Source organism: Cyprinus carpio, chromosome B19 (assembly GCF_018340385.1).
Source record: "Cyprinus carpio isolate SPL01 chromosome B19, ASM1834038v1, whole genome shotgun sequence".
NCBI classification, from domain to species: Eukaryota; Metazoa; Chordata; class Actinopteri; order Cypriniformes; family Cyprinidae; genus Cyprinus; species Cyprinus carpio.
The window spans coordinates 8,134,554-8,162,105 of record NC_056615.1 but is presented as its reverse complement, the minus strand read 5'-3'; the positions used below and the strand labels follow the sequence as shown (position 1 = coordinate 8,162,105).

The 27,552-nt window shown below is 35.0% G+C and overlaps 1 protein-coding gene and 1 long non-coding RNA gene across 3 annotated transcripts in view; one reads left to right on the top strand and one right to left on the bottom strand.

Annotated features, from left to right (window-relative positions):
• The window catches only part of LOC109052383, a 198,364-nt gene extending 191,090 nt beyond the window's left edge, over positions 1 to 7,274 (top strand). The window contains exon 7 of the long non-coding RNA XR_006157301.1: positions 6,878 to 7,274. This is a non-coding gene — a long non-coding RNA (uncharacterized LOC109052383). The remainder of the gene's footprint in view (positions 1 to 6,877) is intronic.
• LOC109110827 (lysophosphatidylcholine acyltransferase 1) lies at positions 597 to 26,608 on the bottom strand. Of its 2 annotated transcripts, none has more exons than XM_042745373.1 (15): positions 26,463 to 26,608; positions 26,230 to 26,353; positions 17,399 to 17,538; positions 13,804 to 14,018; positions 12,657 to 12,769; positions 12,449 to 12,509; positions 9,170 to 9,228; positions 8,865 to 8,899; positions 8,532 to 8,586; positions 8,033 to 8,115; positions 7,745 to 7,870; positions 3,724 to 3,877; positions 3,495 to 3,587; positions 3,151 to 3,292; positions 597 to 1,254 (listed from the first exon to the last, which is right to left on the bottom strand). In XM_042745373.1, the coding sequence occupies exons 2-13, from the start codon at positions 26,350 to 26,352 to the stop codon at positions 3,507 to 3,509; spliced, it is 1,245 nt and encodes a 414-aa protein (XP_042601307.1). In that variant the 5' UTR covers position 26,353; positions 26,463 to 26,608; the 3' UTR covers positions 597 to 1,254; positions 3,151 to 3,292; positions 3,495 to 3,506. The 2 variants fall into 2 exon arrangements, with proteins under 2 accessions (XP_042601307.1, XP_042601308.1); XM_042745374.1 differs by having other exon boundaries at positions 3,495 to 3,584.
• Between the last annotated feature and the right edge of the window lie 944 nt (positions 26,609 to 27,552).

Here is a 27,552-nt window from a genome sequence, read left to right as displayed (position 1 = left end):
GACTCAAGTTCAGTCTGGACTCCTGCGGCTGTACTGCGCCCCCTTGTGCTGGAGTAATACACTGAGATTGACAGGAGAGTTGTTTGTAGAAAGGTCATTATTTTTGAGTTTTCAAAGGCTTACTGTCAGTACTTAGGGCGCTATTGCATATTAACCTTTTAATATATATTACTAACCAAATAATAATAATTTATTTCCCATATACAAAGGTGAAAAAGCACCAAAGAGTCATTGTAGAAAAAAAAAATCAAAATGTTAGTTTAATATTATAATAAATGCTTTATTATATAATACAAATCTTTGAAGCATTGGAAAAGTTTTAGTCTTGCATAAAATATTTTGTAAATTATTTTTAAACACTTCTTGTTTTCATGAGGAGGAGGAGTTGAGTTCATTAAGGATAAAATATAATAAAAATTGTATATATACTGAATAATACCGATAACACTAGTGATTTTAAACTGGACAGGCCACCAGTGTTGTTGTTATTATTATGTTCTTAAACACAATCCATCTCAAACAAATAGTGTGAATTGGTTTGTCAGTCAGGATTTACTGATTAAATAATTCCATTCATTAAAAACCCAATCAGAGACTTTTACAGTTTCACTCAAATCTTCTTTATACTAATTTATTTGTTATGCATGTGGTACATGTTGTAATACCGCATCATCGCTAATATTGCATCTCACCCTGAAGAACATCAGCATAGACTTTCAGCAAAAAAGTTTTTTTTTTTTTTGCGTATATTAAAACCACACGCTCATCTTATAAAGCAAACAGCACTTTATATAGAAAACCATTAAAATCTAAAAAATGTAGTCACTTTTGTTTCCATTCATAAGACAGGCTCTTCGGGGGCATAAACAAATAAATAACTGAAGGATTTTGAACAGAACTCTGGAAGAATCCCTGGGGTAATGTACACAGATGCAAATCCCAATTCAACTTAAAGATATGGTCTGTCATCACCTCTCCTGCACACAGACGTTCACACGTGCACACACAAACACCCTCACACACCGAGGGTGACAGGCTGTGATAGTAAAAGCTGCTTTTAGTTCTGTTTCTTGCTGTGTGCAGTGCTGCGAGTGCTGTGATCTGGAGGGCTGAAGTCAGCACAGAAGCCATTAGTTGAAGGCTGAGACTCTGAGGGTGATGTGGATTCTCTGGAGGGTTGAGGGATCGGCTCACTGAGACAGTGGTACTGCGCCACGAAATCAGGACAGCTCTCCAGAAACCGGCAAAAATCATCTGCCACAAACACACAGCATGTTTACAAAGGTACAAATACCAAAGATACGAGAGAATTAATTTTTTCAGAGAATTAATTACTACAACTTGATGCAAACTCTTAGTAATTAGGTATCTATTTCATTATTTTTTGTAAATTAAAAAAAAAAAAAATTTTTAGTAGTGTTAACTTGCAGTCCCTTGTAAAAAAAAAAAAAAAAAAAAAAAAGGAAAAAAAAAATTCCATTTAATTGTAGCAATTTAAAAATAATTTGAAAAAGTCCAATTACACATTTTACTTAAATATATTTTAAATCAATATTTTCTTAATATTTTGCCATGCTTTTAAAAAAGTGCACTTATTTTGATGTGTTCTATAACATACTAATGCACATAAAGCACAAACTCAGTACAGTACAGTTTTGTGTTATTTGATATTAAATTAAAAGGAAAATATATTAATTTCAAATATAACTAGCAAATTGCAACTTTATTATTACAAATATATAAATATATTTAAATACATGACATACTAGTTTAAAAAGCAATCATATTAAAATACATTTTAATGCTTGTCATTACTTTTGGAAGTACACCATATTTCAAAGACAAGAGAATTAATCATGAACTTACAAAGATGTTTTTAAGTCCAGATAACTGTATTTAATATAAATCTAAACTATAATCCATTTTTATTAAATCACAATTAACATGTTATTAAATGTCCAAAGCTTGAAATTTAGTATATTATTTCCATAGTATCACTAATATTATCAGAGTAAAATATGCTTCAACCCAACATTATTTTACTCAAAATGAATGTGTGTGTGTGTTGCCTTAATCAAGGAATTTAATTCAAAATCATTATAATTCCATAATTATTATAAAGCACTAAGCCCCATAAAGCTGTGGTTTATAGTAAAGGGAGTTGTTAGGCACAAAGGCAAGTGTTTTACAATGATTTCAAAAAGAGCTTAGCTAATTATCAAGGACCAGAATGAATCATTTAAATAACTTGACACATTTCGTCAAATGCCCATTTCGATATGATTGTATTTCCCCGGTATTAGCAAATTTATGCTGACTCCCTGTTTGTTGTAGAGTTAAATACAAGATTTAAATTTTTGTATACAAATCCCTAAACGATCAGGCACTTTTGCACCTTACAAACCTCTTAATACCTTATAACCCCCCTACAGTCTTGTGTTCAGAAAATTATAAACTTCTGGTAGTGCCTAGGACAATTTGTCATCAAAAAGGCGATAGAGCTTTTGCAGTAATGGGGCTTTCCACTGATGTATTATTTGATAGGACAATATGTGGCCAAGAAACAACTATTTGAAAATCTGGAATCTTAGGGTGCAAAGATATTGAGAAAATCGCCTTTAAAGTTGTCCAGATTAAGTCCTTAGCAATGCATATTACCATTCTAAAATTAAGTTTTGATATATTTACGGTAGGAAATTTACAAAATATCTTCAAGGAACATGATCTTTACTTAATATCCTAATGATTTTTGGCATAAAAGAAAAATCGATAATCTTGACCCATACAATGTATTGTTGGCTAATGCTACAAATATATCCAAGCAATTAAGTGCTCCAGAGTCACATATTAGTTCTGCTAAATCTCTGTCAATGTTTAAGAATCTGCTGTCTATACAGTAGGTTATATGTGATTGTTTGATTGGTCAATATGTGTGTGACTGTTTTTGGTTCTTTTTTTTATGCAAAGCAATGTGGGTAACCCCCGGGGTTCTTTTAGTAGTGCTATATAAATAAACAAACAAAAAACAAGATAACATTTTAATTTTGGTTAGTGTGACCACAAACAATGAGGAAGTGAAGGTGATCTCAACAATAATAGCAGGACACCTCACAGCTAAATCACATTTAACATGTAAACCAATGGTCGTACCAAATGTGATCTTTCCTTTGTCTTGACAATCTATGGCCCTGAAAAGGTCGCAAACAGCAAAATCTCCAATCCCCAGAGCAGTTTTCAGAATGACGGCCAAGTCATCTTCTACAACTGCTCCATCCTCCTGTGCTTCAAACATCTGGACAGAAGACAATATTTCAAAGAACATCCATCTTTCCTTACCATCAAGACCTAAAAAGTCAGTTATATCCAAATAAACATTAAGAACTATAATATATTTAACAGAAAAAAAAGCTTACATTGACTGTGTTAGATTCTGACTCATACAAACTCAAGCTTGTCTGTGTGAAACAAAGAGAGCTTGCAGAAACCCAGCTCACCCTGAATGCCAGTTAAATGGTCTCCAGATATCTGAAAGGTCTACAGACCACAGACAGGGCGATGACATATTCTCTCACATCCATCTTGCCCTGCTGGAAACAATTCATTCAAATGTTATCACAACCAGACAGACATTATGGAGACACATAACTGATGTGTTTGGAAGGCAGAGTTAATTTGTTTTCTGTTCAGTATGATGTAATAAAGACGTTTTGATAAATGTTTAACCTCCTCAAAAAGTGAGAAGACGTCTTGTACTGCTTCTGTCATGGGTTGGTTGAGGTACTGAGAAAATCCCTCCATGTCTAGTCTATTTCCACACAGTTTACGGGCCCTAGAGGCTTCCTCGTGCAGGACTTCATCAGTGACTCCCGTCTTCAGCCTGAGAGACAAGACAAAAGCAAATCCACCATTATTATTTTTTTGCCAATTGTGCAAATGGGTGGAGAAAATAATAAAATATGCAATTTGGCACTCAAGAATACTTTGAAAATGCTTGTGTTACCCAATGAACTGTACAGCATTGAGAACACTTGCATTTCTTGGTAGTGGTTTCAAAAAAGCAAAAAAATAAATAAATCCTACAAACTTTTTTTACAAACTAAATTAAATTCTCACTTTGAGAGATGAAGGTTGTTCAGTGAGCTACTGTCTTGAAAGAAAAAAGCCAACTGGATCTAACCAGCACAGGGAGAGAAGTGGACGACCCAGAATAACAAGAGGACGAGAACATCAGGGTCTCTGGTTTGAGAAACAGACCCCTGACTGGAGCTCAGCTGGCAACTGCATTGAAAAGTACACACTAAACAGCGGTTTCATCACCAACAGTGCAGAGACGACTCTGAGATGCTGGGCTTTTAAGAGTTTCAAAGAAAAAGTCACATCTGACATTTAAAAAAAAAAAAAAAAAGGAGCAAGATGGGCACAAAGAACAAAGACTGGATGGTACAAGACTACAAAAGAGTATTATAGATGGAGGTATCCATGTTTGAGATGATGAGCTGCTGTGGGAACAGTTTGAAGAAGCATCCTACAGAACAACATGGGACCCACTGTAGAACGCATGATAAAACACCAGCTGAACCTCTGAACCTGAAACTGACTGCATAAGAATGCATGAGGTCTGTTCACATGTCACTGCTACATGCAAGGATTCTTCCGAGTTAAATGATTGGGGTCTATAATATATATTTTTAACCATTATTAATTAATACTTTTATTTAGCAACAATGATCGAAAGTGACAGCAAAGACATTTATAATGTTACAAAAGATTTCCATTTCAAATAAATGCTGTTTTTCAACTTTCTATTCATCAAAGAAAGCTAGATCTCAAAGAATCCAGTTTTCAAAATTGATACGAAATGTTTCATGAGCGATATATCAGCATAACAGAATGATTTCCGAAGGACCATGTGACACTGAAGACTGGAGTAATGATGCTGAAAATTCAACTTTGTATCACAGGAAAAAAATAAATAAATCAAAAATCATATAAAAGACTGTTATTTTAAATTGTAATAATATTTCACAATATTAATCAATTAATTGATCAAAGCATGAGAGACTTCTTTCAAAAACATTTAAAAAACATTACAGGCCCTAAACTTGAGTAGTAGTGTGCACATCACTGTAATTTAAAGCATCCTAGGTGAATTGAATTGAAATGTATTTGACAAAATACAAGTTTGACAAAACTGTACCAAATAAGTATCCCACACACTTAAAAAAAAAAAAAAAAAAAAAAAAAAAAAAATCCATTGGCTTATATTCCATAGTGGTCCAATTGCCATTTGTGAAACATTTGGGGAAATAAGGCCCCTGCCAGAAATTTTAAGGAATAAACATCCAAGAAATTGCCTTGCCTCACTAAAAACCTAACCTGACCACATGTTTTCGTATATACAGTACCTTTCTAGCCATAAAATCACCTGTTAATTATCTATTAAACAAACCAAATAATTTACTACATTTTTTTGACTCAATATTGTTGATACAATATTGTTAATCTTAACCAAAAAAATGGTCATACTAGATTTCATTCTAGAAGCAAAGAGAATGGCTTCAGTTGTACCTGTATATAGAGAAAGTTTGTCTAAAAACCATTTGGCCATCTCTTGTAACTGCAAACTCATTTTCTCCAGGACCCCTTTATCTTGACAAAATGCTAAAATTGCTGCATCGACAGCACAAAGAAAAGTTCCTCTGAACACGCTGCTTTAAGATCATTTATATATAAGAGAAAAAATAAGGGAACTACAGTAAAATACTCTCTTGAGGAAATCCACAATTGATTGATAAAGGACCACACAATATACACTTAATATCAACTCTCTGGCTTCTCAGACCCAACTACCTTTTAATTATACAATAAAATGGTGTGGTCTACAGTACTCATACAAAATATTGTTTTTATGAATATATTTTTCATTCTGGTCATAGACATGTTTTTCTTTTTTCTTTTCATTATCTTAGTTATCACACCTAAGACAGAAGCAGGCTAACTTACATCCCTTTTTATGAAAGGGTATAACTCTAATACTTTTAAACTCAAGTGGTAATTTTCCTTGGTCAAATGATAAATTTACACTGTCTCTAAAAATTTTGCAGGAATGTTATCAATCCCAGGTGCCTTATTTACTTTTTATTAATACAATTAAAAACTTCACTTTCAGTGACTGGTCTTAAAAAAAATCCTCAACATTTCCACATTGCCCATAAAAAGACGGCACCACCTATTCATTAAAAATATCAGGCCACCCTGGAAGTTGATTACATTATTTTTAGCTAACGATGTGAAATAATGATTAAAAGCTTCAGGATCCATTAAGTTCCCTTTCACCTTTTTGAAAAATTTTAAAGTGAATCCAAACTTTTATGTGTCTCTGGTTTTATTTGCTGCCTTTTCTTGCATCAGATAAAAAATTATATATATACATATATATATATACACATACATATATATACACATACATATATATATACACATACACATATATACACATACATATATATATATATATATATAGACATCTAATTCTATATATAGATATATATATATATATATATTATATATATATATATACATATATATATATATATATATATATATATATAATCTAATGCAAGTAAAGGCTTAAAATCTCAATGTTGTCACAACATAAAATGTAGCATCACATGCATTATATTGCACTCCTAAAAAAAAACGAAAAAGGTTACAGATTAACTGGCAATTAATGGTTCTATTTACTGTACTTGCAAAAGTCATTCTTTTTACACATATTTAATGCTTACTGAATGTTATATACTCTGATTTCAACTGTAATTACAGCAAGCCATCTTTCAAACCTTTGTTGATTGTATTTCTTCATCATATTCACTAGAGGGCACCATGTTCACTACCAGATACAGACTTCATCAGTACAAACCAGCTCACTGCTTTAGCACCAGGGTAAAATCAATCCTTAACTTCTAATCCAAAGCAAACAAAGGCCATGTTTAACTTCCTCTCTTTATGCTGGCAGGTAGAGGGCTGCATGTGTTTTTTCATCAATCAGCACTGGGCTGCTCTTACTACTGAATGTTATGATTCTTTGTAGTGTGGTTCTACTGAAGTTTCAAGGAAACATGTAGTGGCGAGAGGTGCTGATGGATTGATTGGCTGGATGACTCATTCACACCGTGACCAAACCAACACCTCGTGTCCCAGAGACATCCTAAACTGTCCTTCACTCTTACAACCTGCTTTACTCAGCTGCCCAATAAAAACATGAGAACTGATTCTTTCTCTGATTCTTTGAGAACTGAGATCAAGTCTGCTATTTCAAAAGACCATCCCAGCCTGCTGGTCTACAAGACACCCACAGACTACCCTAAGTCCAAGCTACAGGGACCATCTAAAGGACACTGCACAGACAAACAGCAAGAACTCCCTCAGTCAAATAAGCTCTCATCTGACACTAGACCGACTTTAAGCAGCTTCCAGAAACCACAGGAAAACTTTCCACTGACTGTCTTCCTGTTGTTCTCATAATGAAGTCTGGTCTGATCAATGGTCATTCCTTAGTCACTCACCAACTCAGGACATCCTCACGATAACAGATAAACAATTGCTATGTTGTGTTATTGTTAAGTTGTGTTTACAAGGTACTGGGTTGTTCGTATTGCATTTTCTGCTTTGCTTTCTATGTGAACAGAAGTGTACGTTATCGTAGATGTGACGACCCGCTTAAAACTACTGCTCTACTCACCCTAAACATCGTACCAGTCTGGCAAACTCCAGCAAGCAGGTGTGTTTGGGCAATCGCAGAGGCCCTTTGCCCATAGCAAGCTGGCAGTCCTCAAAGGAGTAATCAATAATGCGCGACCCAAGGGCCCTATATGGAGAAAGCACACACATTATACTGATTACAGGACACTTAAGAGGAAGAAATGTGAAGCCAAACAAACAGACGTCAAATTTATTTTTATCAGTATGAAATAAAGTGTTAATAAAATCTGTCCTAACAAAAACACTTTGTTCTTTAAAATCCACTCACTTGGCCATGATACGTCTCACATTGTTGGCAAACAGGGCTGGATCCTTCTTCTCCTCCTCTGAAGGGGTGTATGTAGGAAGATACTGGACAGAAATGTATCATCATCAAATCTGATTTGTGCATATTTACCAGTGTTGTTAACTAAAACTAAAAATATTTAAAATATTACACAAAAAAATAGATTTAATTAGATATTAAATCAAATTAAATGAAATTATTAGATGATCAAAATGAAATTGAAGTTAAAATGTATAAATAAAAATAATTTGAATTGCTGAATTTAAGAGTAAAACTAAATTACTAAAACTGAAAAATAAACAAACAAACAAATGCATATATAAATGTAAAATAAAAATGAAGAACAATGACTAAACCTAAACTGAAAATTTAAAATATAAAATAAAAGCTTCAAAATAATATAAAAGTATAATATTATTTGTAATGGTGTATGAATAATACTAAAATAACATAATATTTATACCACAATGTGAGTTCTCACCTCTATTTCAACAGAGTTATGTAGCTGACATAATGTGAGCCATAGAATCTTAAACCTGAAAAAGATAATTTACAAATAGATACAGGCACATATCTTGCATATATATTGACCATTAATCTACACCCCATTCATTGTATGGACTAAAAAAAAAACAAAAAAGAAACAATGCAAGTTATTGAAAACTGAAACTGTCTGGTTACCAAGATTCTTCAAAATTTATTTGTTTTCAGCAGAAAAAAGAAATGCATATACAGTAGGTGCATGTGGGTAACTAAATAATGCCAGTTTTTATTTTTGGGCTACTATGCCTTTAAGTGAACTCAAGAGACTCACGCTCCAGGCCCTTGCCACGTCCATGAGATTGTATCCTGTCGGGGAAGTGAGAAGAGAATAGAAGGCAATGGATAGGCTTGGCATCTCAAACAAAACACAAGTGTTATACTGGCAGTATCCTCCTAAACAACTAACTATCCTGCACACACACCTAACCTAACCACTTGAACTTGACCTTGCTTCTCCTACAGCACAACCTTGGCTCTAAGTGCTCTAAGAGATTGCTGGGCACACGTAACACACAGCTGCAGACTGTAAGTACGAGTGTAAGACACACCCTGTTTGAGCGTAGAGCTTATTCTTACCATCTCATTAGGATACCGCAACAGCACAGGCTGCACGGGAACTCCAGGGATAAACGCACCTGTAGGAAAGGAGGGACAAAAGGACAGTAAACCAGTGCGAATGAGAGGACTTTGCTTTGACCTCATTCCACTCGGAGGGCCGGGTGTGGCATTAAAATCTATAGCCTGTGCTGAAACATGAGCCCTCTAACTGAATGTGGGTGTGAGCCTTAGTATACAAATCCACTGACCTCATCCAGCTTCATTGTTTTTCATATTCAGATATGACGCCAAACCAAAAACTTGCTTAACACTCAAGCTTTATAAGATGATGCAGAATAATAAAATGAATAATATTACATCAGTTAGAGGATTAGAACACTGTTTCTGTCAATACACAACTTTATGATGAGCTGAATATTCCTTTCAAGAACTCTTTACATTTGAAACTGTCTTTTGAGGTGGCGGATTGCTTATTTTGTTAAATATTATTTTTGAAAATACTTTTTTTTTATATCTGGCAGAACTTGCATATACTGTATTTTTATTCAGAAAAGAAGCATTAATTGATCATAATTATATTGTTACAAAATATATATTTTTCAAATAAATGCTGTTATTTTGAACTAAAAAAAAAAAGTTTGTGTTCAATGTTGAAAAAAAATAACTGTTTTCAACATTGATAAGAAAAGTTTCATATTTGAATGATTTCTGGGGGGTTCAAGTAATAATGCTGAAATTCAGCTTTACCATCACAGAAATAAGTTTTTAAAGTATATTCAAATAGAAAACAGTTATTTTAAATGTAAATGATTACATTATATATAATAATTACAATACAATATTATTGTTTTTTTTTTCTTGAACAGCAGTAGAATAACTTTAAGCCAGAATATTTGCTATGTATTGCACAATCATTTAAAATACTTTGGTACATTTTGTGCTTTGACAGCTGTCACTAGCATTAAATGAGAACTGCTTGGCATTGTGCTAAATAAATCCTTTTGTGTTTCAATGAATAAATATATATATATATATATATATATATATATATATATTATATATATATATATATATATATATATATATATAATATATATATATATATATATATATATACATACACACACAAATGCAACATATGAATGAGTGGATGAGGTAAGTTTTTTTTTTAATTATTATTATTTTGGGGTGAACTTTCCCTTATCAGAACTCATAACAGAGTTCAGAAAACAACTGCATTCTCTTTTTCTTTATATTTGAGCCACAGTTTCACTCTGTGCCAGTCAGTTCTCATCACTTCTGGGAAGGTGTAGAGAGATGAGAGATGCCCTTCAGCTTACAAACAGCTCCTTATTACATGCTGCTAATAGAAACTGGCCAATCTATCCTCAAAGACGGAACTCACTCCCCTTTGACAAACTCAACTCAAGTTTTAAACAGAGCAAGTCAACCAATGCAAATACACAAATCACCCATCATCCATTTGCATCTTTCACCATTGAGGTTCTGATCTGCTACTGTATGTGACTATAGCTTGCATCCACATGAGCGGAAGTGTGCCTGTACTTTTTAGGCAGAGCAATACCACTGTAAATAAATGCTAAATGCACCACAGTTTTGCACACACAGGTCTTCTGTCTTTTAATACACTCAAGTGTATGACTTAAAAAAAGAAAAGAAAAAAAACAGCTTGTTATTTTATGAATAGCAAAATAAAGTTTTTTTTTTCTTATTTTTATGTAATTTGATTATTATTTGATTATTATTATTTTACATATGCAGTGCTTCTGTGCATTTGTGACCCCACAAAACCAGTCTTAAGTCGCTGGGGTATATTTTTAGCAATACCCAAAAATACATTGTATGGGCCAAATTATAGATTTTTCTTTTATGCCAAAAAATCATTAGGATATTAAGTAAAGATCATGTTCCATGAAGATATTTTGTAAATTTCCTACCGTAAATATATCTTATTTAATTAAATTTTTTATTTAATTTAACTTGATTGGTGATATTTTCAATATTATCAATATTATTTATTTGTATTTTTTTTGCACCCTCAGATTCCAGATTTTCAATTTGTATATAGGGCCGTTGACTTGAGTTGTTACACGCCATGAAACCTAATGTGCATTATTTCATTAAAAAAAAAACAGGCAGAACAAATTGGGGAAAATATCTAATTGCAATTATTATTGTTATTATTATTATTTTATTTAATTTTAAAAATTAAATCAATAAGGAAATATCACTATAGTACTATTAAACTGTGAAGTATTTCATAATAATACTATTGGACTATAAAATATGTAATAATGATAATAATAATAATAATAATAATCATTTATAAAATATTCTAAAAAATAAATCACATGAAATATCACTATAATACTACTGAACTGTAAAATATTTAATAATATATTAATATCACTAATATTTAACCGTACAATTACAATACTAATATTTGTTGTTTTTTTTTCTTGTTTTTTTTTTTTTGCTTTCAAAGGTTAAACAATAAAGCTTTTATTTTGGTGGAAACCCGTAGGGAATATTATCTTTTTAAATGCTTCTCTTTTGCTCACAACAGATTCATAAACCAGTCTATATACAGATTTATACAAGTCTTTGTTATTTAACCATATTGCATTCTCAGGCAATGTTAATTTATAAGAAGCAGTTGCTGGCCACCAGTTTCATATTCTCCCCAACGCTAATTTTAACCTGCATTTGGTGTGATTAGGGGTATTCATTTTAGGTCTTGCCTATAAACATTAGTGAACATGTTCAAAAAGCACCAGAACTGTCCGTACACATCCAAACTCAGTATCTGGCTTGGTTTTTGTTTTGGAAGAGCTGTCTGGCTGCACACCACCACATCTGATGTTGTTTGGGACAGTGAGAGCTCCAGTATTAAAGGTTGCAGAGAGAAAAGTGAGATAGCCAGACAAGAGGAAACACGCAGACGATGGAGAGAGGAGGGGTGAGGATTAGAGCAAACGAGACGATTCAATGACCGACAGAGGAGAGGGGGATTTAAGGAGAAAAGACCATCACAATCCACAGCGTACACAGGAAGAGGAAGCCAATCACCAGATCTCTCAGCGCTGTGAACCATGATGGGCCGCAGTTTAGAGAGGGTACAAAGAGAGAGCAAACACCAAAGCGCACACATACAAAATACAAAACTTTCCTCAAAGTTTCCTAAGATAGACTAAAAAAAAAAAAAAAAACTCCCATAAACAGGTTCTGGGCATGGGAAGTGTGTTTAGTCAACAGATGTCAGAGGTTGGCACATACCGGGCTTAAATGCGATGAGACAGGATCTATTGGTGCACGTGCCCTCCGGGAATATCATGATCTGAAAACAGGCCACAGTCAGAGGAAATACCTCAGCACTGCACTCATGATATAAAGTAGCTTAAATATGTGTTTGAACACCTATACTGTATGAATGTCATTACATTAGATGGGAAATATCAGAAGTCTGTGTGCGTTGGTGTGGTACCTGAGGCCATTCGCCATTAGAAGAAGCTCTGCGTTTGATCTCCTCGACGGTCTTCCTCCGAGAGTCCTGATCCGAGCGGGACACAAACACGGGCCGGATGAATTTGATAAGAGCTACAAATGGAGAAAGAGTGACGGGTGAGGTAAGAGGAAATTGAGAGAGATGGAAAGAAAGAGAGCAAAAAAAATCATTTTAAAATGAGATTAATAGCTTTAGTAGAGTCAAATCTTGCAAAATGCTAATAGTATAAATTGAGATTTTCCATAATAAACAATAATTATTATAATTAACAGGTCATCTTCACAAACAAATCCAAGTTTTCTTATTCAAATGACAAATAAACCTCCTCTTGATGGGAGTTAAGCTTCTCTCATGGAACTGGGAGAAATATTCTTAGCAGATCATGAACTTTATTCATCATGGTCCAGTGTATGAGTATGACACATTTTATATATGACCACACAGCAATGAACATGCATTCAAAGACAAATGAGATGATTTACTCCTGGAAAAAATCTAAAGTTTGGGATCAGTAAGACTTTTTTTTAAAAGAGATGATTACTTTTATTTAGTAAGGATGCCTTAAACTGATCAAAAGTGACTGTAAGGACATTTATGATGTTAGACAATATTTGTAATAAATGCTGTTCTTTTGAACTTTTTATTCATTAAATAATCCTGAAAAAAAATTGTGTTATGGTTTCCACAAAAATATTAAAAAGCACAACTGTTTTCAACACTGATAATAATAAGAAATGTTTCTTGAGCAGCAAATCGGCACATTAGAATGAATTCTGAAGGATCAGGAGACAAAAAAGACTTGAGTAATGATGCTGAAAATTCAGCTTTGATCACAGGAATAACATTTAAATTTGAAATATATTCAAATATAAAACAGTTATTTCACAATATTACTGTTTTTACTGTATTGCTGTTCACATAAGTGCTGCCTTGATGAGCATAAGAAAAAAAACATCTTTTAAAAATTTTACAGACCCCAAACTTTTGAACAGTGTAGCCCTTAACAAGAGGGGGGAAAAAAAAACTGTAACCACAGCTCAATTTATCAAAGGCAAAGTAGCTCAAAGTTGAACTAAACAAAGCAAAATGTAAATGTTTATATATTTATATATTTTTAAAAACTCACTGCCCCAGACTGGAATATCTTTACTCTCAGCCTTCATCACTATAGAAGCCATCGTCATTGTGACAGGGATGGCGTCAAAGTAAGATGAGTGAGGGGCCATTGTGAGGATTGGTGCTTCACTAGGCAGTGCAGGCCGGCCCTTCACACGGACCCAGTGAAACCCTCCAGAAAACCACATGGCTCTCATGATGACCTTCAGGACCAGATCTACCAGCCTGGAGAGACAGAAACAGAGAAACAGATACAGAGTTAGAAAGAAAATGTTGCCTGCTTCCTGACATTTTTTTTTTTTGCCAGTTCAATTGATTTTACATCCATCTGTCTGTGATCCATATCATACAGCATTTAAAGTCAACATTAAACTACACTACATTAAACTTCACTAGCGTGATGTATAAATAATATATCTCTATGAAGTCGATTTTTTTTTGCATCTATGCCATTTGTATTCAGAGACTAGGTAATTGTTAAAACGTCATTGAGAACATCTTTGGAGAATGCTTAAAATTAAGCACTAAAGTAGTTAAACCTAAGCTTTCTACATGGACTTCATACTAAATATTAACTGCAATAGAATTTTTTTTTTTTTTTTTTTTAACACTGCTGGCTCATGATCACTCACTGAAACACCCTCTCAAACATGCACAGTAGCAAAAGAAAAGTAGTTTGGTAACCTGTGCCCCTCCAGTGTTGGTAACTGAGCGTGTCTGTTCAAACTTACACTGCGGATAAAGACAAAAACCTCTCCTCTCCACCCTCACTTGAACAAACTTGTGCACAATGTGATACAGAAAGACACACACAGGCAGACAAACACACAGTGAGAGAATATGAAAAGCACTGCTGGAAGCAATCAGGTGATAGTGGAATGGAGACGGTGTGAATGGAGCAGTGTGATGTGACTCAGTGTGTGTGTGTGTGTGTGTGTGTGTGTGTGTGTGGTAGGTGTGCCACACATACAACAGACACACAATACAGTGATCTTATTTTAAGCAGGGTAAAATAGCGAGGAAGAGTGAACTTTCCAATATCTGAGAATATTTAGACTACGGCTTTGTTCCAAACCCTAGTAAACTAACTTCTAACTAATGGATCCTCATAAGCGACTGAAAACGTACTATGTGGTCAGCAAGTGCATATGTCACATAACGCTCACCACCACATAAAGTGATAGAACTCAATCACTTATTTGCTCCAAAGAATTTGATGACAGCATGAGGCAGGGCAAGAGTTTGACTTTAGTATTTTGCTAAGCTAACAACTCAACTGTCTGTTAAACAGGGCTGGGACTGACAACATTCATCAATTGATCTTCATCCTGATGAACTGATATCAGTTCATAAATTCCTTTAATCATTTAATACAAAACAATTCCCTGAAGGCACACACACACATGTAGGCACGCCTACCGAAAACATCTCATTCTAACACGCCCCCACGTCTACGTCACGATGTGGCAAGATTTGCATACCGTCGCCCAAATGTTCATGCAAAGAAAGACGGCATAACTTTTATTCTCGCTGTTGCTGCCATGTTGTGGAGATGCTGTGTGTTTCGTTGTGAAAGTGAAACTACTTTGTTTGGCCTTCCAAAAGAGGACACAACACTGTTCCGGAACAGTTCAACCCAAATATTCAGATGTGTGCAGCACATTTTACAGAGGACGAGGACTGTTTCCTGAACTAGTAGCGTACAATGTGTCTGTGCACAAAGGCTGTTCTGTAAAGTGGGGCAATTCCAACTTTGCAAGGACAGTCTGGCGTTTCTGACTCACAGCCTGTAAGTACGTTTACATATGTAAAGAATTTGCCACTGATGATCCAAACGCGAGTTTTGAGCAGTGTAGAGTAGCGACTGTTGTTTGTCATTTCTCCGATCACAAATGCAGACATGGTTTTCTGTTTACGCAGCGCAATACGCAACGCAATGCATAAAAAGACAGATTAGGTCATTATAATCAGTAATTATGTCCTCACTGGATGCAACAAATGCCTCATTTGTAATGGGTTTTATTGGTTTTGTCTCGTCGTGCCAGGAGATGGCATCACAGTATGTTAAGGGGCGTAACACGCTTGAGGTATTCAGCCGATCACAATGCACCAATCAGAGCACACATCACTTTTCAGAATGATGAGCTTTGTAAAGATCAATACGTTTCAGAAGGCGGGGCATAGAGGAGAAACAATAATGTACATTATGTGCAAAAAAAATTTGTTTTTTGAACCTTAAACCGCATAAACACATTTCATTACACCAAATACACAACATAATGTTCTTTTTAGCAGCATCATATGACCCCTTTAACAGACATCTTACAGACGTATATGCTCTATTTGGGTCAAGGTTCAGCTTTTCAAATGTATATTTTATCACAAAATCTTTGACATTCAGAATGTATGCTGAAAGTAACTACAACTTACTGAAATGTAAGTCTCATGTAATTGCTCCGTTTCAAACACAATGAGACAATTTTGTAAACGATGTTACAAACATGTTACTTCAGTAAATGTCCATTACTTGACAGTTAGCAAGAAAAATTAACCCTAAAGATGAGCATTTGAATGAATCTGTCATGAAAACAGATTTATAAAAGTTTTTTTAATGACAGTCACCATGTAAATGTTTATATTTTAAAATGAATTAGAGTATAAATATAATTATATAATTAAAAGTTGACAGAAATGTTAATCTTTAATGATGTAGTAATATACCAATTCACATGCCTCCCCTGTATTATGAAATTGTGTTCTTTAAGAAAAACTGTGATGTACTTCACTTGATATATATTCAAAATGTAATTGGAATCTAACTGAATCAAGAATCTAAAACAAAGGTTTTTGTGAAATGTGTGTCACTACCCAGCCCCAATATTAAAACATGCACACAAATAATGAATGATATAGATTAGTTTTAACTAGATTGAGATCTTAAAGGGATAGTTCACCCAAAAATTAAAATTGTGTCATTATTAATTACTCACCCTCATGTCATTCCAAACCCGTAAGACATCTGTTCATCTTCAGAACACAAACTAAGATATTTTTGATGAAATCCAAGAGCTTTCTGACCCTCCATAGACAGCAACAAAACTACCACATTCAAGGCCCAGAAATGTAGTAAGGACATTGTTAAAATAGCCTATCGTTAATTAGTCTTCTCTTCTGTGTCACCATCCTCCGCCATTCACAAGAGTAACATGATGAAAAAAAATTAATAATGCAGGATCTATGCAGGATCAGAATGCTGAACAAAGGTCTTACAGCTGGGTAATTGAGGGAGAGTAATTAATTACAGAATTTTCATTTTTGGGTGAAACATTTTCATGTTCACCTTACTTGCAAGTAGTTGTTGATGCACCTTGATTGCAGTTTCAGACTGTATCAGGAAGCTGACCACACAAGTGGACTCACATTGGCTACTTATCTATACTTACTTGCAATGTTCACTATAGCTCATGTTGCCTCAAATCTTGAACTTGAAAATGAATGACTTTCAGTTACTTTATTGCTGCAAACTGTAGTCTGACTGGCTCTGTAGGTCTGTGTTAATGGCATAATCTCATCATGCAAAGATGCATTTCTGATGTGTCACTCACCACCTCCACCAGGATAGAGGTTCAACTGCATCCTCAGAACGGCCAACAGTAGCCACGAATGCAAAGGGCCAGGCCAGCAACATCATGAATGCAGCAAAGAGCAGACGAACAGGGAAAAGCGTCACGGTCATCACTGCTATCTATGAGAGAGAGAAAGTGTGTGTTAGAGATAACCAGAGGTTAAAAATCCCAAATATGTTCACGTTACTCCAGAATTTGCCAGTATAGCAGTGCCGTGGGGCTGGAGAATACAGAAAGCACGTGAGGTATGAGGGTCATTTACCGAAAGTGATAGGAGGGAAACAAAAATATGCAGTGAGACTACATTATATTTTGCTATGTTTTGCAATCTTCAAAGACCGACAGAGACAGACCTGAGGAACATTAACATATACATTACTCAGTCCTAGTTAACTTCTAGACAGGCCAATAGATCCAAACTTACATTCGGCTTTTCTAAGCAGAACCATCAAGATTTAAATAAAAGTATGTTTGCTAAGTGTTTGAACTCTTGAGAAGAAGAGCATCAAGATTTCAGTTTTATGACTAAGAGATTGAAATATCTTTATAGTTAGTTCACTTCAAAGCAGACTATAAAGAATTAAGAACTTAATTTATAAAATGCATTTATGAACAGATTTGATCATACATTAAATGGATTTGACTTGCTAAATAAATTCAGATGACTTTGCAAATAGTGAAAATGTATAAATGATCACAAGAACGATTTGATTCAGAATTTGGTCATATTGAGATTGTGTGTCATGGCGTGTCATTCAGAAAACCTACTTTAACAGAATATTCTTTGACCAAAAGAAAGTAATTTTGGAAGCTGGGAATTTGCATTTGTGAGGCATTAAACAAGTTTTTGAAGCAAAGAGAAAGAATTGTATGTTAAAAGAAGTTAATTTCATTCATTTTATTGCCGCAGTTTTGGTAAATTTGTGTTCTATCATACAACATACAATCAAGAAAAGTTAAAACCGAATTTAGACCAAAAAAAAAAAAAAAAAAAAAAACACATTTCAAAGGGCCTTATTATTGTTAACATTTTAATCCATTATTATATTAAATTTTTTTATGAATTCTATTGATTCGATTCTTAGCTTTAGCCTTTTAAAATTTATTTAATCCATAAAAAAAATTCAAAAATAAAAATGAAAAATCTGAATTTACCTCATAGGGCCCTAGAATTATCTTGTATTTCAAAACATAAATATAGAAATTTTTTTGTGCATACAGAAATTTTATAAATAGCACAGAAACATTTTGGCAATTTATATTTAGTAATAAGGCCTCTGGTTTCTACAAAATAACAGAAAATCCAATTATGCTTCAGTGGTGTCAGAATTAGATACATACAGCGAGCCATTCGTGACTGAACTAAGAGACCCATCAACTCAGAACACAAGGACGTCACATGTCATGCTTTTATATGCGACTCAGGAAAAACAAGATCACATAAGTGGGACATAAGAGGGAACAGGAAATGAGGAAGAGAAAAAAAAGTCAACTGATGTTAGATGCCTCTCTTTTTTTCCCCCATGAGAGAGGGCTTTCAAAAGCAGAAGGAATGACGCTCGTGGTATCTGATATGGACTTTACATAAAAGCATTATACTGTAACAGTTTTCTCCTGCAAAATATATGGTTAATTCAAACTCCATTTAGAATTTCCGCAATTTCTTAATTTAATCACATGCAACTCATGTCTCAATTGTACACCAGTTACTCATGTGATAAATCTTCGAAGGGGAAAGATCAGGTTTGCATCAGCATATCTCTAATGACCTCTTGGCCACAAACATCTCATGTTCCCATCAATGGTTTACATCTACTGATTTCAGCTCACAATGTTAAGCTGAACGTTGTGACTTAATCCTAATTTTCTGTTGATTTCATGCAGCATTTGGGATCCCACAGACTGTAATATATATATAAAAAAAAAAATAATTATAATAATAATAATAGTAATATTGAATTATTTTCTATTTAAATTGTCTTGTTATGTTCCTCTGACCTAATAAAAACTCAACAGGTTGATATTATTTAAGCTTTAACACTGTTAACCACAAAAAAAGTTGCCCTTCTTTGATAGATTATTATTATATATATATATATTATTCTGGGAATAAGAGTATTTTTCTTATCTTGTTTGCTTTACTTCAAAAATAAAAATGCTCACGAATGAACAGGGCTGTGTTTTTATACCAAACGTTTGGATTATATAAAGGAATGACTATAAATAGCTGTTTTTTTCCCTCTTCTTCTTTCAGATTGTAAAAATATTGATATGTCTGTTGCTTCTCCTTCCCTGTTTTGTTTGTTTGAATGGATGTTGTTTTGTTGAATAAAAAATAAAGTTGATCACAAAAAAATAAATAAAAAAGCTAAATAAATAAGATCTTAAATTCTTCTTATAGATCATTGGTGCAAGGTTTCAACAAACCTCTAGATCTGAGAACACATACTGTAATACATAATTAATTAGAAGGCTAAATAACAGTCTGGATATGTAAAAACCAATTTTGTTAACACTTCCAGCAACAATAATATAAGGGTTAAACTTTGTTGATCCCAGCAAAAGGCTAATGGAGATTTGCAGATAGTTTGTCACAAGAACCAACGACAAAGCAGAAGAATGGAATGAGCTCACATTAAAGCCCAGAATGGTTAATGAATATTTAATCTGCCTAAGAGTATGTGCTTCCAATTTCCAAGAAAAGTTTCACAACAAGTTTCTTATCCAACGCTGCATTTGTTGAGCCTAGAATAAGGTTAGTCCTCCAAGTTTCTCATTCACAAATGACTCGTTTGACTGGATTGACACCTGTCTTGTTAAATTTACTGGCTGTTAGCTGTAACACTGGTTAAGGCTGTCGTCTTGAGAGAGACGCTGGAGCTGGAGCAGAGCGTCTCTCTGAGTGAGGTGATTAAATGTGGATGGGCTCACCCGACGAATCAATTAGGAGGAGATGAACTGTGGGTGGAGATGTGTAGCGTGTTTATGGTTTATTTATTTATCTACAGCCGCTGTCAACACCTGCGGTCTGCCCTGGCAGAAAGATTAAACTGATCTAGAGGCTGAGGCGATGGCTCTCTTGGGAAAGGGAGGGAGCGAGAGAGAGCTAGAAGGAGGGGTAGTGCTAGTGTAAAATGTATTATGAGTAAAAGACTACATATAAGAGCACTTATTCCCAACGAGATTAAAAAAAAAAAACAATAAAAACACTCATGCTTTTTGAACAAAGGAGGAGAAGCTAAAATCATTTGTTGAGAACAAGAATTATAACCTAGTCTTGACCTTCCCCACCCCAACACACTGTTTAATGTCCCGGGAGTGAGAGGCACAGCCTTGATCCCTGCCTATGGGGTCCTGTTAACAGCCTCCCCCTAATGCCTAGTCTCCATCTGCTTCAGCCTGAGGGAGGACGAGGGGGATGTGCGGGTTAAGAAGGAGCTTCTGTAGCCAAACCTGCAGCTGAATCTTTTAGTAGTGCTGTAAAAGAGCAGGAGGATGGTGCTGATCTCTTTGAGTGGGGTTACAACGAAGCCCACGCAAGAGTCTGACCTCAAGGTTGATATGGCTTTTCCATGGTGTTCTGAGAGGTTTCTTACTGCCCTGAGACTACCCTTAAAAGCTTAAGTATAGTTTGTTTTTTTAATGTGTATGTTAGGGTATCTGTACCGTGGACATGATGTAAATTTCATTACTGTAGTAATAACCAAGGCTGCATTTACAGTGGAGATCCAAATTAGAGAACAATTTAGAAATACTTTATTTTTTTCTGAAATATTGTTAATCTTCTTCATTAAAATGTGAAGGAATATTAGCTCTAGGTATATTACATGTTGCAAAAAATCCAAGGAATTTCAACAAAATCCTTTGTTTTGTGGAAAAAAACAGTGATCGGAATTAGAGAACAGTAACCACTGTAGCATGAAAGAAGATTACACCTAAAATTTTGGAGGGTTACAGCTGTCTGAAATTAATAGGAAGTGTAAAGGCCCTTGCTTTGAATGACTTCAGCACATGTGTGGCCGCACAACATTATAACATTAGTTTCTCAGATTACACAGGTGTGATCTTGGTCCACTCTTCTTCTTGTCTCTTCCACAGTTCGGTGACTGTAGTGTGTTTCTTTCTTAACTTGGTCGCCAAGAATTTTCTAGACATTTTCAGTCGGATTTAGATCAGGACTCTGGTCACTGCAGAGTGCACTTTTTAGTCGATATATCTTAAATATTCTGAGACAGATCTATGGCATTGTAAATTTGCAATATTCGAGAAATCACAGATTTGGAATGACCAGCTTCTCTTGCAGTTGCTGAAAGGGACATTCCTTTGGCCTCCATCTGGACAGCCTCCTGTCACAGGGTTTCCGTATCTCAGTGAAAACTGGAGGAATGCTGCCAGTTAAATAGGGTTTGTCAGATAATTAAGGAAATTAGCACCAGAATGCCAGATTAAGACCAATAACTTGGAGGTATCTGTAAGTGTTCTCTAATTTTGATCAGGGTTCTTTATCAAATTCTTTTTATACTACGTTTCAAAATACAATAATTTATTAAATATGCTTCAAAAACTGCCCTTCTACTTCTAAGCAGTGACCTTGAAATTTAGGAAATTATAGTTTATTCTCTAAAAACTATAATATTGTAAAATATTACACCACCCTGCATCATATTTACTGAATGAAATCTAACATCTGATTCTTACAATTTTTGGGGTGCTGATTCCAAAAATAGATGGGGGGACCAAATAGGGAGGGAAAAAAAACCTTGTACCCATTTTCAAAAATATTTGAAAGCTAAAGACTGGGTTGTGTTATTATAATTTAAAATAACCTCAAAAATATGCTTTGATGCAAAGCTGAATTTTCAGCATCATTACACCAGTGTTCAGTGTCACATGATCCTTCAGAAATCATTCTAATATGCTGACTTGCTGATCAAGAAACATGTATTAGTATTATCAATTTTGAAAACAGTTGTGCTGCTTCATATTTGTGTGTAAACTGATAAAAAAAATCAGAGTTCTTTAATGAATAAAACATTTAAAAGAATAGCATAAATTTGAAATAGAAATATTTTGTAACACCTTAAATATCTTTGTTACTTTAGTGACCGTTTTTTCAAGACCAACTGATAGGTTTAATGTCTTCTTGTGGAAAACAGTATTCGTTTCTTTAAAATATCTTACTGATATATCTTACATCATTTTATTAAAAACAAAATGACAAAGAACCATTAATAATTCACATCAGAGAAATGCACACACTGTAGTCTAAATATAGATCAGAATCTGACATAAAACTACATTTATCTTCATTCTGGTGTAATGAATGCTGAGAACAAATTCATTTTGATAGAAGCACAGCCAAATGAACTGTTGTGAGACTTTGCAAGGTACAGAATACTTAAACTGATCATCCACATTCATGTCAACCAACATGTCGGACTACCGTAGATAATATGAAAACATATGTTGAAGACAAGATTTAGGGCCAGAGCATTGTGGATCTTTCAAAACAAAGCTCAATGAATACCAGATGATCATTTGATGAAGCCAGAACAAAAATCTACTTTGTATACAGTCATACTAAACCAATCAAAGAGTGTGCAGAGAGAAGACAGCAGGAAGCTGTTGGATCAGTCTTGGCCATCTATAAGATACAATGTTTGCCATGTCACAGTCATCTCAAACATGCACGTTTACAAGGCAAATGACTCTTGTAAATCTACTAGTGCGCATCAGCTAAGAGCAGTTCTCACTGAGAGCACTTCACAGCCTTGTACGGCTGAGGAGATCCTCCAGCTCTTGCTCACTCCACTTTCCCTTTGGATCACTATCAATCGTGATCTCTAACAACATAAGCTCTATGCTCACTACAGGGAACACGCCAAGACTTACAGTGTCTCCAGACAGCGTGATGTGACTGCGCTCATGTTACTGCTCAAGGCCTAGCGAGCAGTTACAGTACAGAGAATTCGAGGAATTCTGCTTGCTTTGCCATAGTTGCTCAAAGATGTTACGTAACTGTAAAAAGCACTAAAGGGACTCTTGTTGTGACACGTACATGAAGTACAACAGAAACCAGAGTGAGCAAGAGTGGTTTTCTGTGATGAAGCTTTCATGCAAATGTTTGGTTTTGAGGCAGGAATTTCCAAGCCTGCTCATGATCTCTCAACTGGTCTTCACGGATCTTGTCAGCTTGCCACTTGACTGTGAGCAAGGCTGATGACATTTTAGTGCCAAGAGACCTCTAGAATGGAAGTCTTAAATAATAGTTCACCCAAAAATGAAAACTTGCTTAAGATTTACTCACCCTCAAGGTAATCAAAATGCAAATGCGTTTGTTTCTTCATCTGAACAGATTTGGAGAAATTTTGCATTACATTACTTGCTCACCAACGGATGCTCTGCAGTGAATGGGTGCCATCAGAACGAGAATCTAAACAGCTGATAAAAACATCACAATAATTCACAAGTTATCCACACCACTCCAGTCCATCAGTTAATATCTTGAGAAGAGAAAAGTTGCGTTTGTAAGAAACAATTCTATCAATAAGTTTTTAACTTCAAACCATTGCTTCCAGCTAAGATATGAGTCCTCTGTCCATAATATTATATTATTTATCCAAAGATAAAGTCATCTAGTCTGAATCAGGAGAGAAATCTGCACTGATCAAGCACCCCTTATAAGTGAAAACATTTTTAAACAATTTCTTACAAATGCTTTTCATTCCAGAAGATGTTAACTGATGGACTAGAGTCATGTGGATTACTTGTGGATTATTGTGATGTTTTTATCATCACTGTTTGGACTTTCATTCTGTTTTATGTCCTATTATGTTTTGATGAAGAAACAAACTCTTGGATGGCCTCAGGGCTAATAAATTAAGCAATTTTTTTTTTTTTGGGGTGAACTATTCCTTTAAGAATTGCCCTCCTATTTACAAGAGCTGGCAAAGAAAAGGAACCACCTACTTCTCAGGATTTCCAAATAGGTTCAAATGCTATAAATAGAGAATGTTGTGCTTCTTCATAGTGTTTAGAAGGTAATCCACAGGCCTGAGTATATTAAAAAGATCTTGCATAATACCAAAAAGGGCCATTTGTCTTGGAATCTGATGCATATGGAAATCACGTGAATCATCACAGCCTATCTTATACCTTTCAAACTGCTGTTGTGTAAGAACTCTACATTAGAAAATATCAGTAGGCTAATGGAGCCAAAAAAAGAATAGACACTTGCCTATTTCCTAGTAAACAATTATCTGACCTTGTCCGATTTATGAAAAGTGACCATACTGTCCTCTAGAAGGGTTTCTCTACCTGCTGAAATGTGAGAATAAACTATTATTGAAAACTTGTGGTTTTCCAGTCTGTTAGCAACTGACGTCTTTGCTTTCCATTTCCCACAAACAGCAGGAAAGGCTGAGAAGATTGAGATGAAAGTTAAACAGGGAGAACACGACTTGGAAACTCAGCTTTCTCATATATCTCCTGTGAGTGACAATTTTTGGTGAAATGCTGCAGCCCACATATATTGCAAGTTTCCTATAAACCATGAAAAATATTGATCTGAATGATCTCAAAAGTTTAAAACTATTTACTAAAAACACAACCCCTTCACTAATCACTCATGGAACTGGATGGATACACATCCCATAATAATGCTTCAGTTGAGCCATACAGTTTCTAACACAGCTGCTTTGGAAGAAATTCTGCAGTTCCTCTATACCAGAATGCTACTGTGCATCAAATACAAACTGATTTTATCGCTGATCTGCAATTCAGGGTTCTAAATTTCTATTTATTTTCCAAAAACTTCATTTGAGATCATTTGTGATGACTACAAAATATAGCAATAAATAAATGATCGAATACAAGTCATTTCTAGCTGAAGAAATTGTTTTTCCATCCTCATTAAGATTGTAATCGTTTCCATGAGTTTTCCCAGACTGGAAATCACACTTTTATAATTGACTGACATTTCCAGGTTTTCCAGGACCACAATGTAACAGTGCAGTGAAGCGCCAGGAAATTATGTTTTTGATGTAAATGACATCAGAATACCAACGAAAGGAGGTTTTGCACCATTTAAAGTCACACAAAGAGAAAAAACACCACAGCTAATCTTAGTCTGCTCTGCATGACATTTAGATTATAAATGTTTGTTTTATTTTATTTTTACATTTCATTTTAGTTCCCAGGAAATGCCTCCCAGATCCCCTATCAATTTCTAATCGTGTTACAAACCCAAACTTTCAGTGGGCGTCATATACATTTCCAGTTACGTCTTAGCCTTTACACCATAACAACAACAACACTACTTAAAATGCATTTGAACAATCTTTAAAATAATGACAAAATGAGTCTATACATCTGTATTTTAAACAAAGCCAACTCAGCTGCTTTTCAGTTCACTTCGAATTGGCGTCACACCCAATAAAACATGAGCCGGTGTGCTTTTGACTCTAACAATGATATAGGCCTAGCCTATATTTCAAATGTAAAATGTAAAACAAACAAATAAATAAACAAACATGCAGGTGTAGGCTATCCTAGGACGTGATGCAGGTAAAACAACAACAACTACTGCTAATATTGAAAACAAATCGTCTACACCTGCTCAAAGATGTGAACCCTCTGATTTAAGACGATAAGATTTTCTGCATATTTTTGGCAGATGACGCACGAGGTGTCCCTAATACACCGTGCTGTAACGTGAAACAGTAACAGTAACTCGTGCTAATGTTTCACTCTTCCTTGTGCTCTGCAAAGACGGGGGGAAAAAACTTAACACAGCGGCGAAGTTACTTTACCTTGAGTTTCTGCAGAGGAGTAAATCTCAACTCGTGCACGAAAGGATTTCTGAAGTGTGCAGAAACGCCCGCGTCTTCTTCTCCATCCACCGCCGTGTGGAGTCTTCTGTTAGGGAACCTCATACTGAAAGAGTAAACATATATCTTTAAAAACAAGCAAAAGTCCCCAGTGAAGGCGTCCACGCGGTGCGCCTCTTACACTCTAAAGATCTTTTCAGACTCCCTGGACTTACATGCGCTTCCAGTCGGGTTTGAGCTAGCGGTGTTTGGCTTTGCTTTTGACGCTGTCCGCTTTACCGAGCGATCCACATCTTGCGCGTTTTCACTGTGCGCATGCGTGATCAACGCAGGTTCTTCACATTACATCGGAGGTGTATAATAACCTAACTGAGCAGTGGATTTTTGTAATGCTATGGAATTAATTTAATTCATTTAACGATTAATTTGTTTATTTATTAAAAAAGTTAAGTAGGCTTATTCAAACCTTTGTTTATTGTATAGCCTATTTAGTCTGTTGGTGACTGACAAAACAGCTTAGACAAACATGTAAAAACAACTGAGAACTACAGGTGTTTTTGACAACAGTGTCTGTTTATTTCCGGCTCTATTGCCTGGAGAATCCCTTACATGCCTATTAATGTGCGCAGCGCACGTGCTTAAACCGCTGGGATCTTGTAAACATAACAACAGCTGACGAGTTTTGTGAATGGAAACACATTCCTGTGTTCAGTGTTAGGGAACACTGCTCACATAAAGACTTTAAGTAAGAATCCGATTATTTAACTCTCCCTAGATATAGCTATAATTTAAAGCTTGAGCACAGTTTTCCTTTCATATGCACATTTTCAAACCAGTTTGCATTCATGGAACTCCCTTTCAAAAATTGTATATGAAAATTGAAATATGAAATATTGGTTCATGTTACAACGGCCTTTATAGATTCACAATAAGAAAAGAGAGAAGAATAAAAGGCTTTAGGTTAAAGCAGGGATAGGCAACTTCGGTCCTGAGTGCCGCTGTCCTGCAGAGTTTAGCTCCAACACTATCCCTGGGTTAAGTATCGATAAGACGCCTGAACTCTCAGCAGTGCAGCATCGCCCCCTTCTGTACAAACAGCACGAAGTCATGAAAAACCAGGGCCTGTTGGGGCGTTCTTTATTTAGTCATTCATTTATTTATTATGGAAAAAAATCCAATACATATTTTTCTACATAATTTTATGCTCTTCTCTTCTCTGACTGACATTTCATTAACTAAATATTCCTTAAAACTTGCTTGCAATTACAAACCAGTGTCTAATTAGGTGTGCATTATTCATTAGCA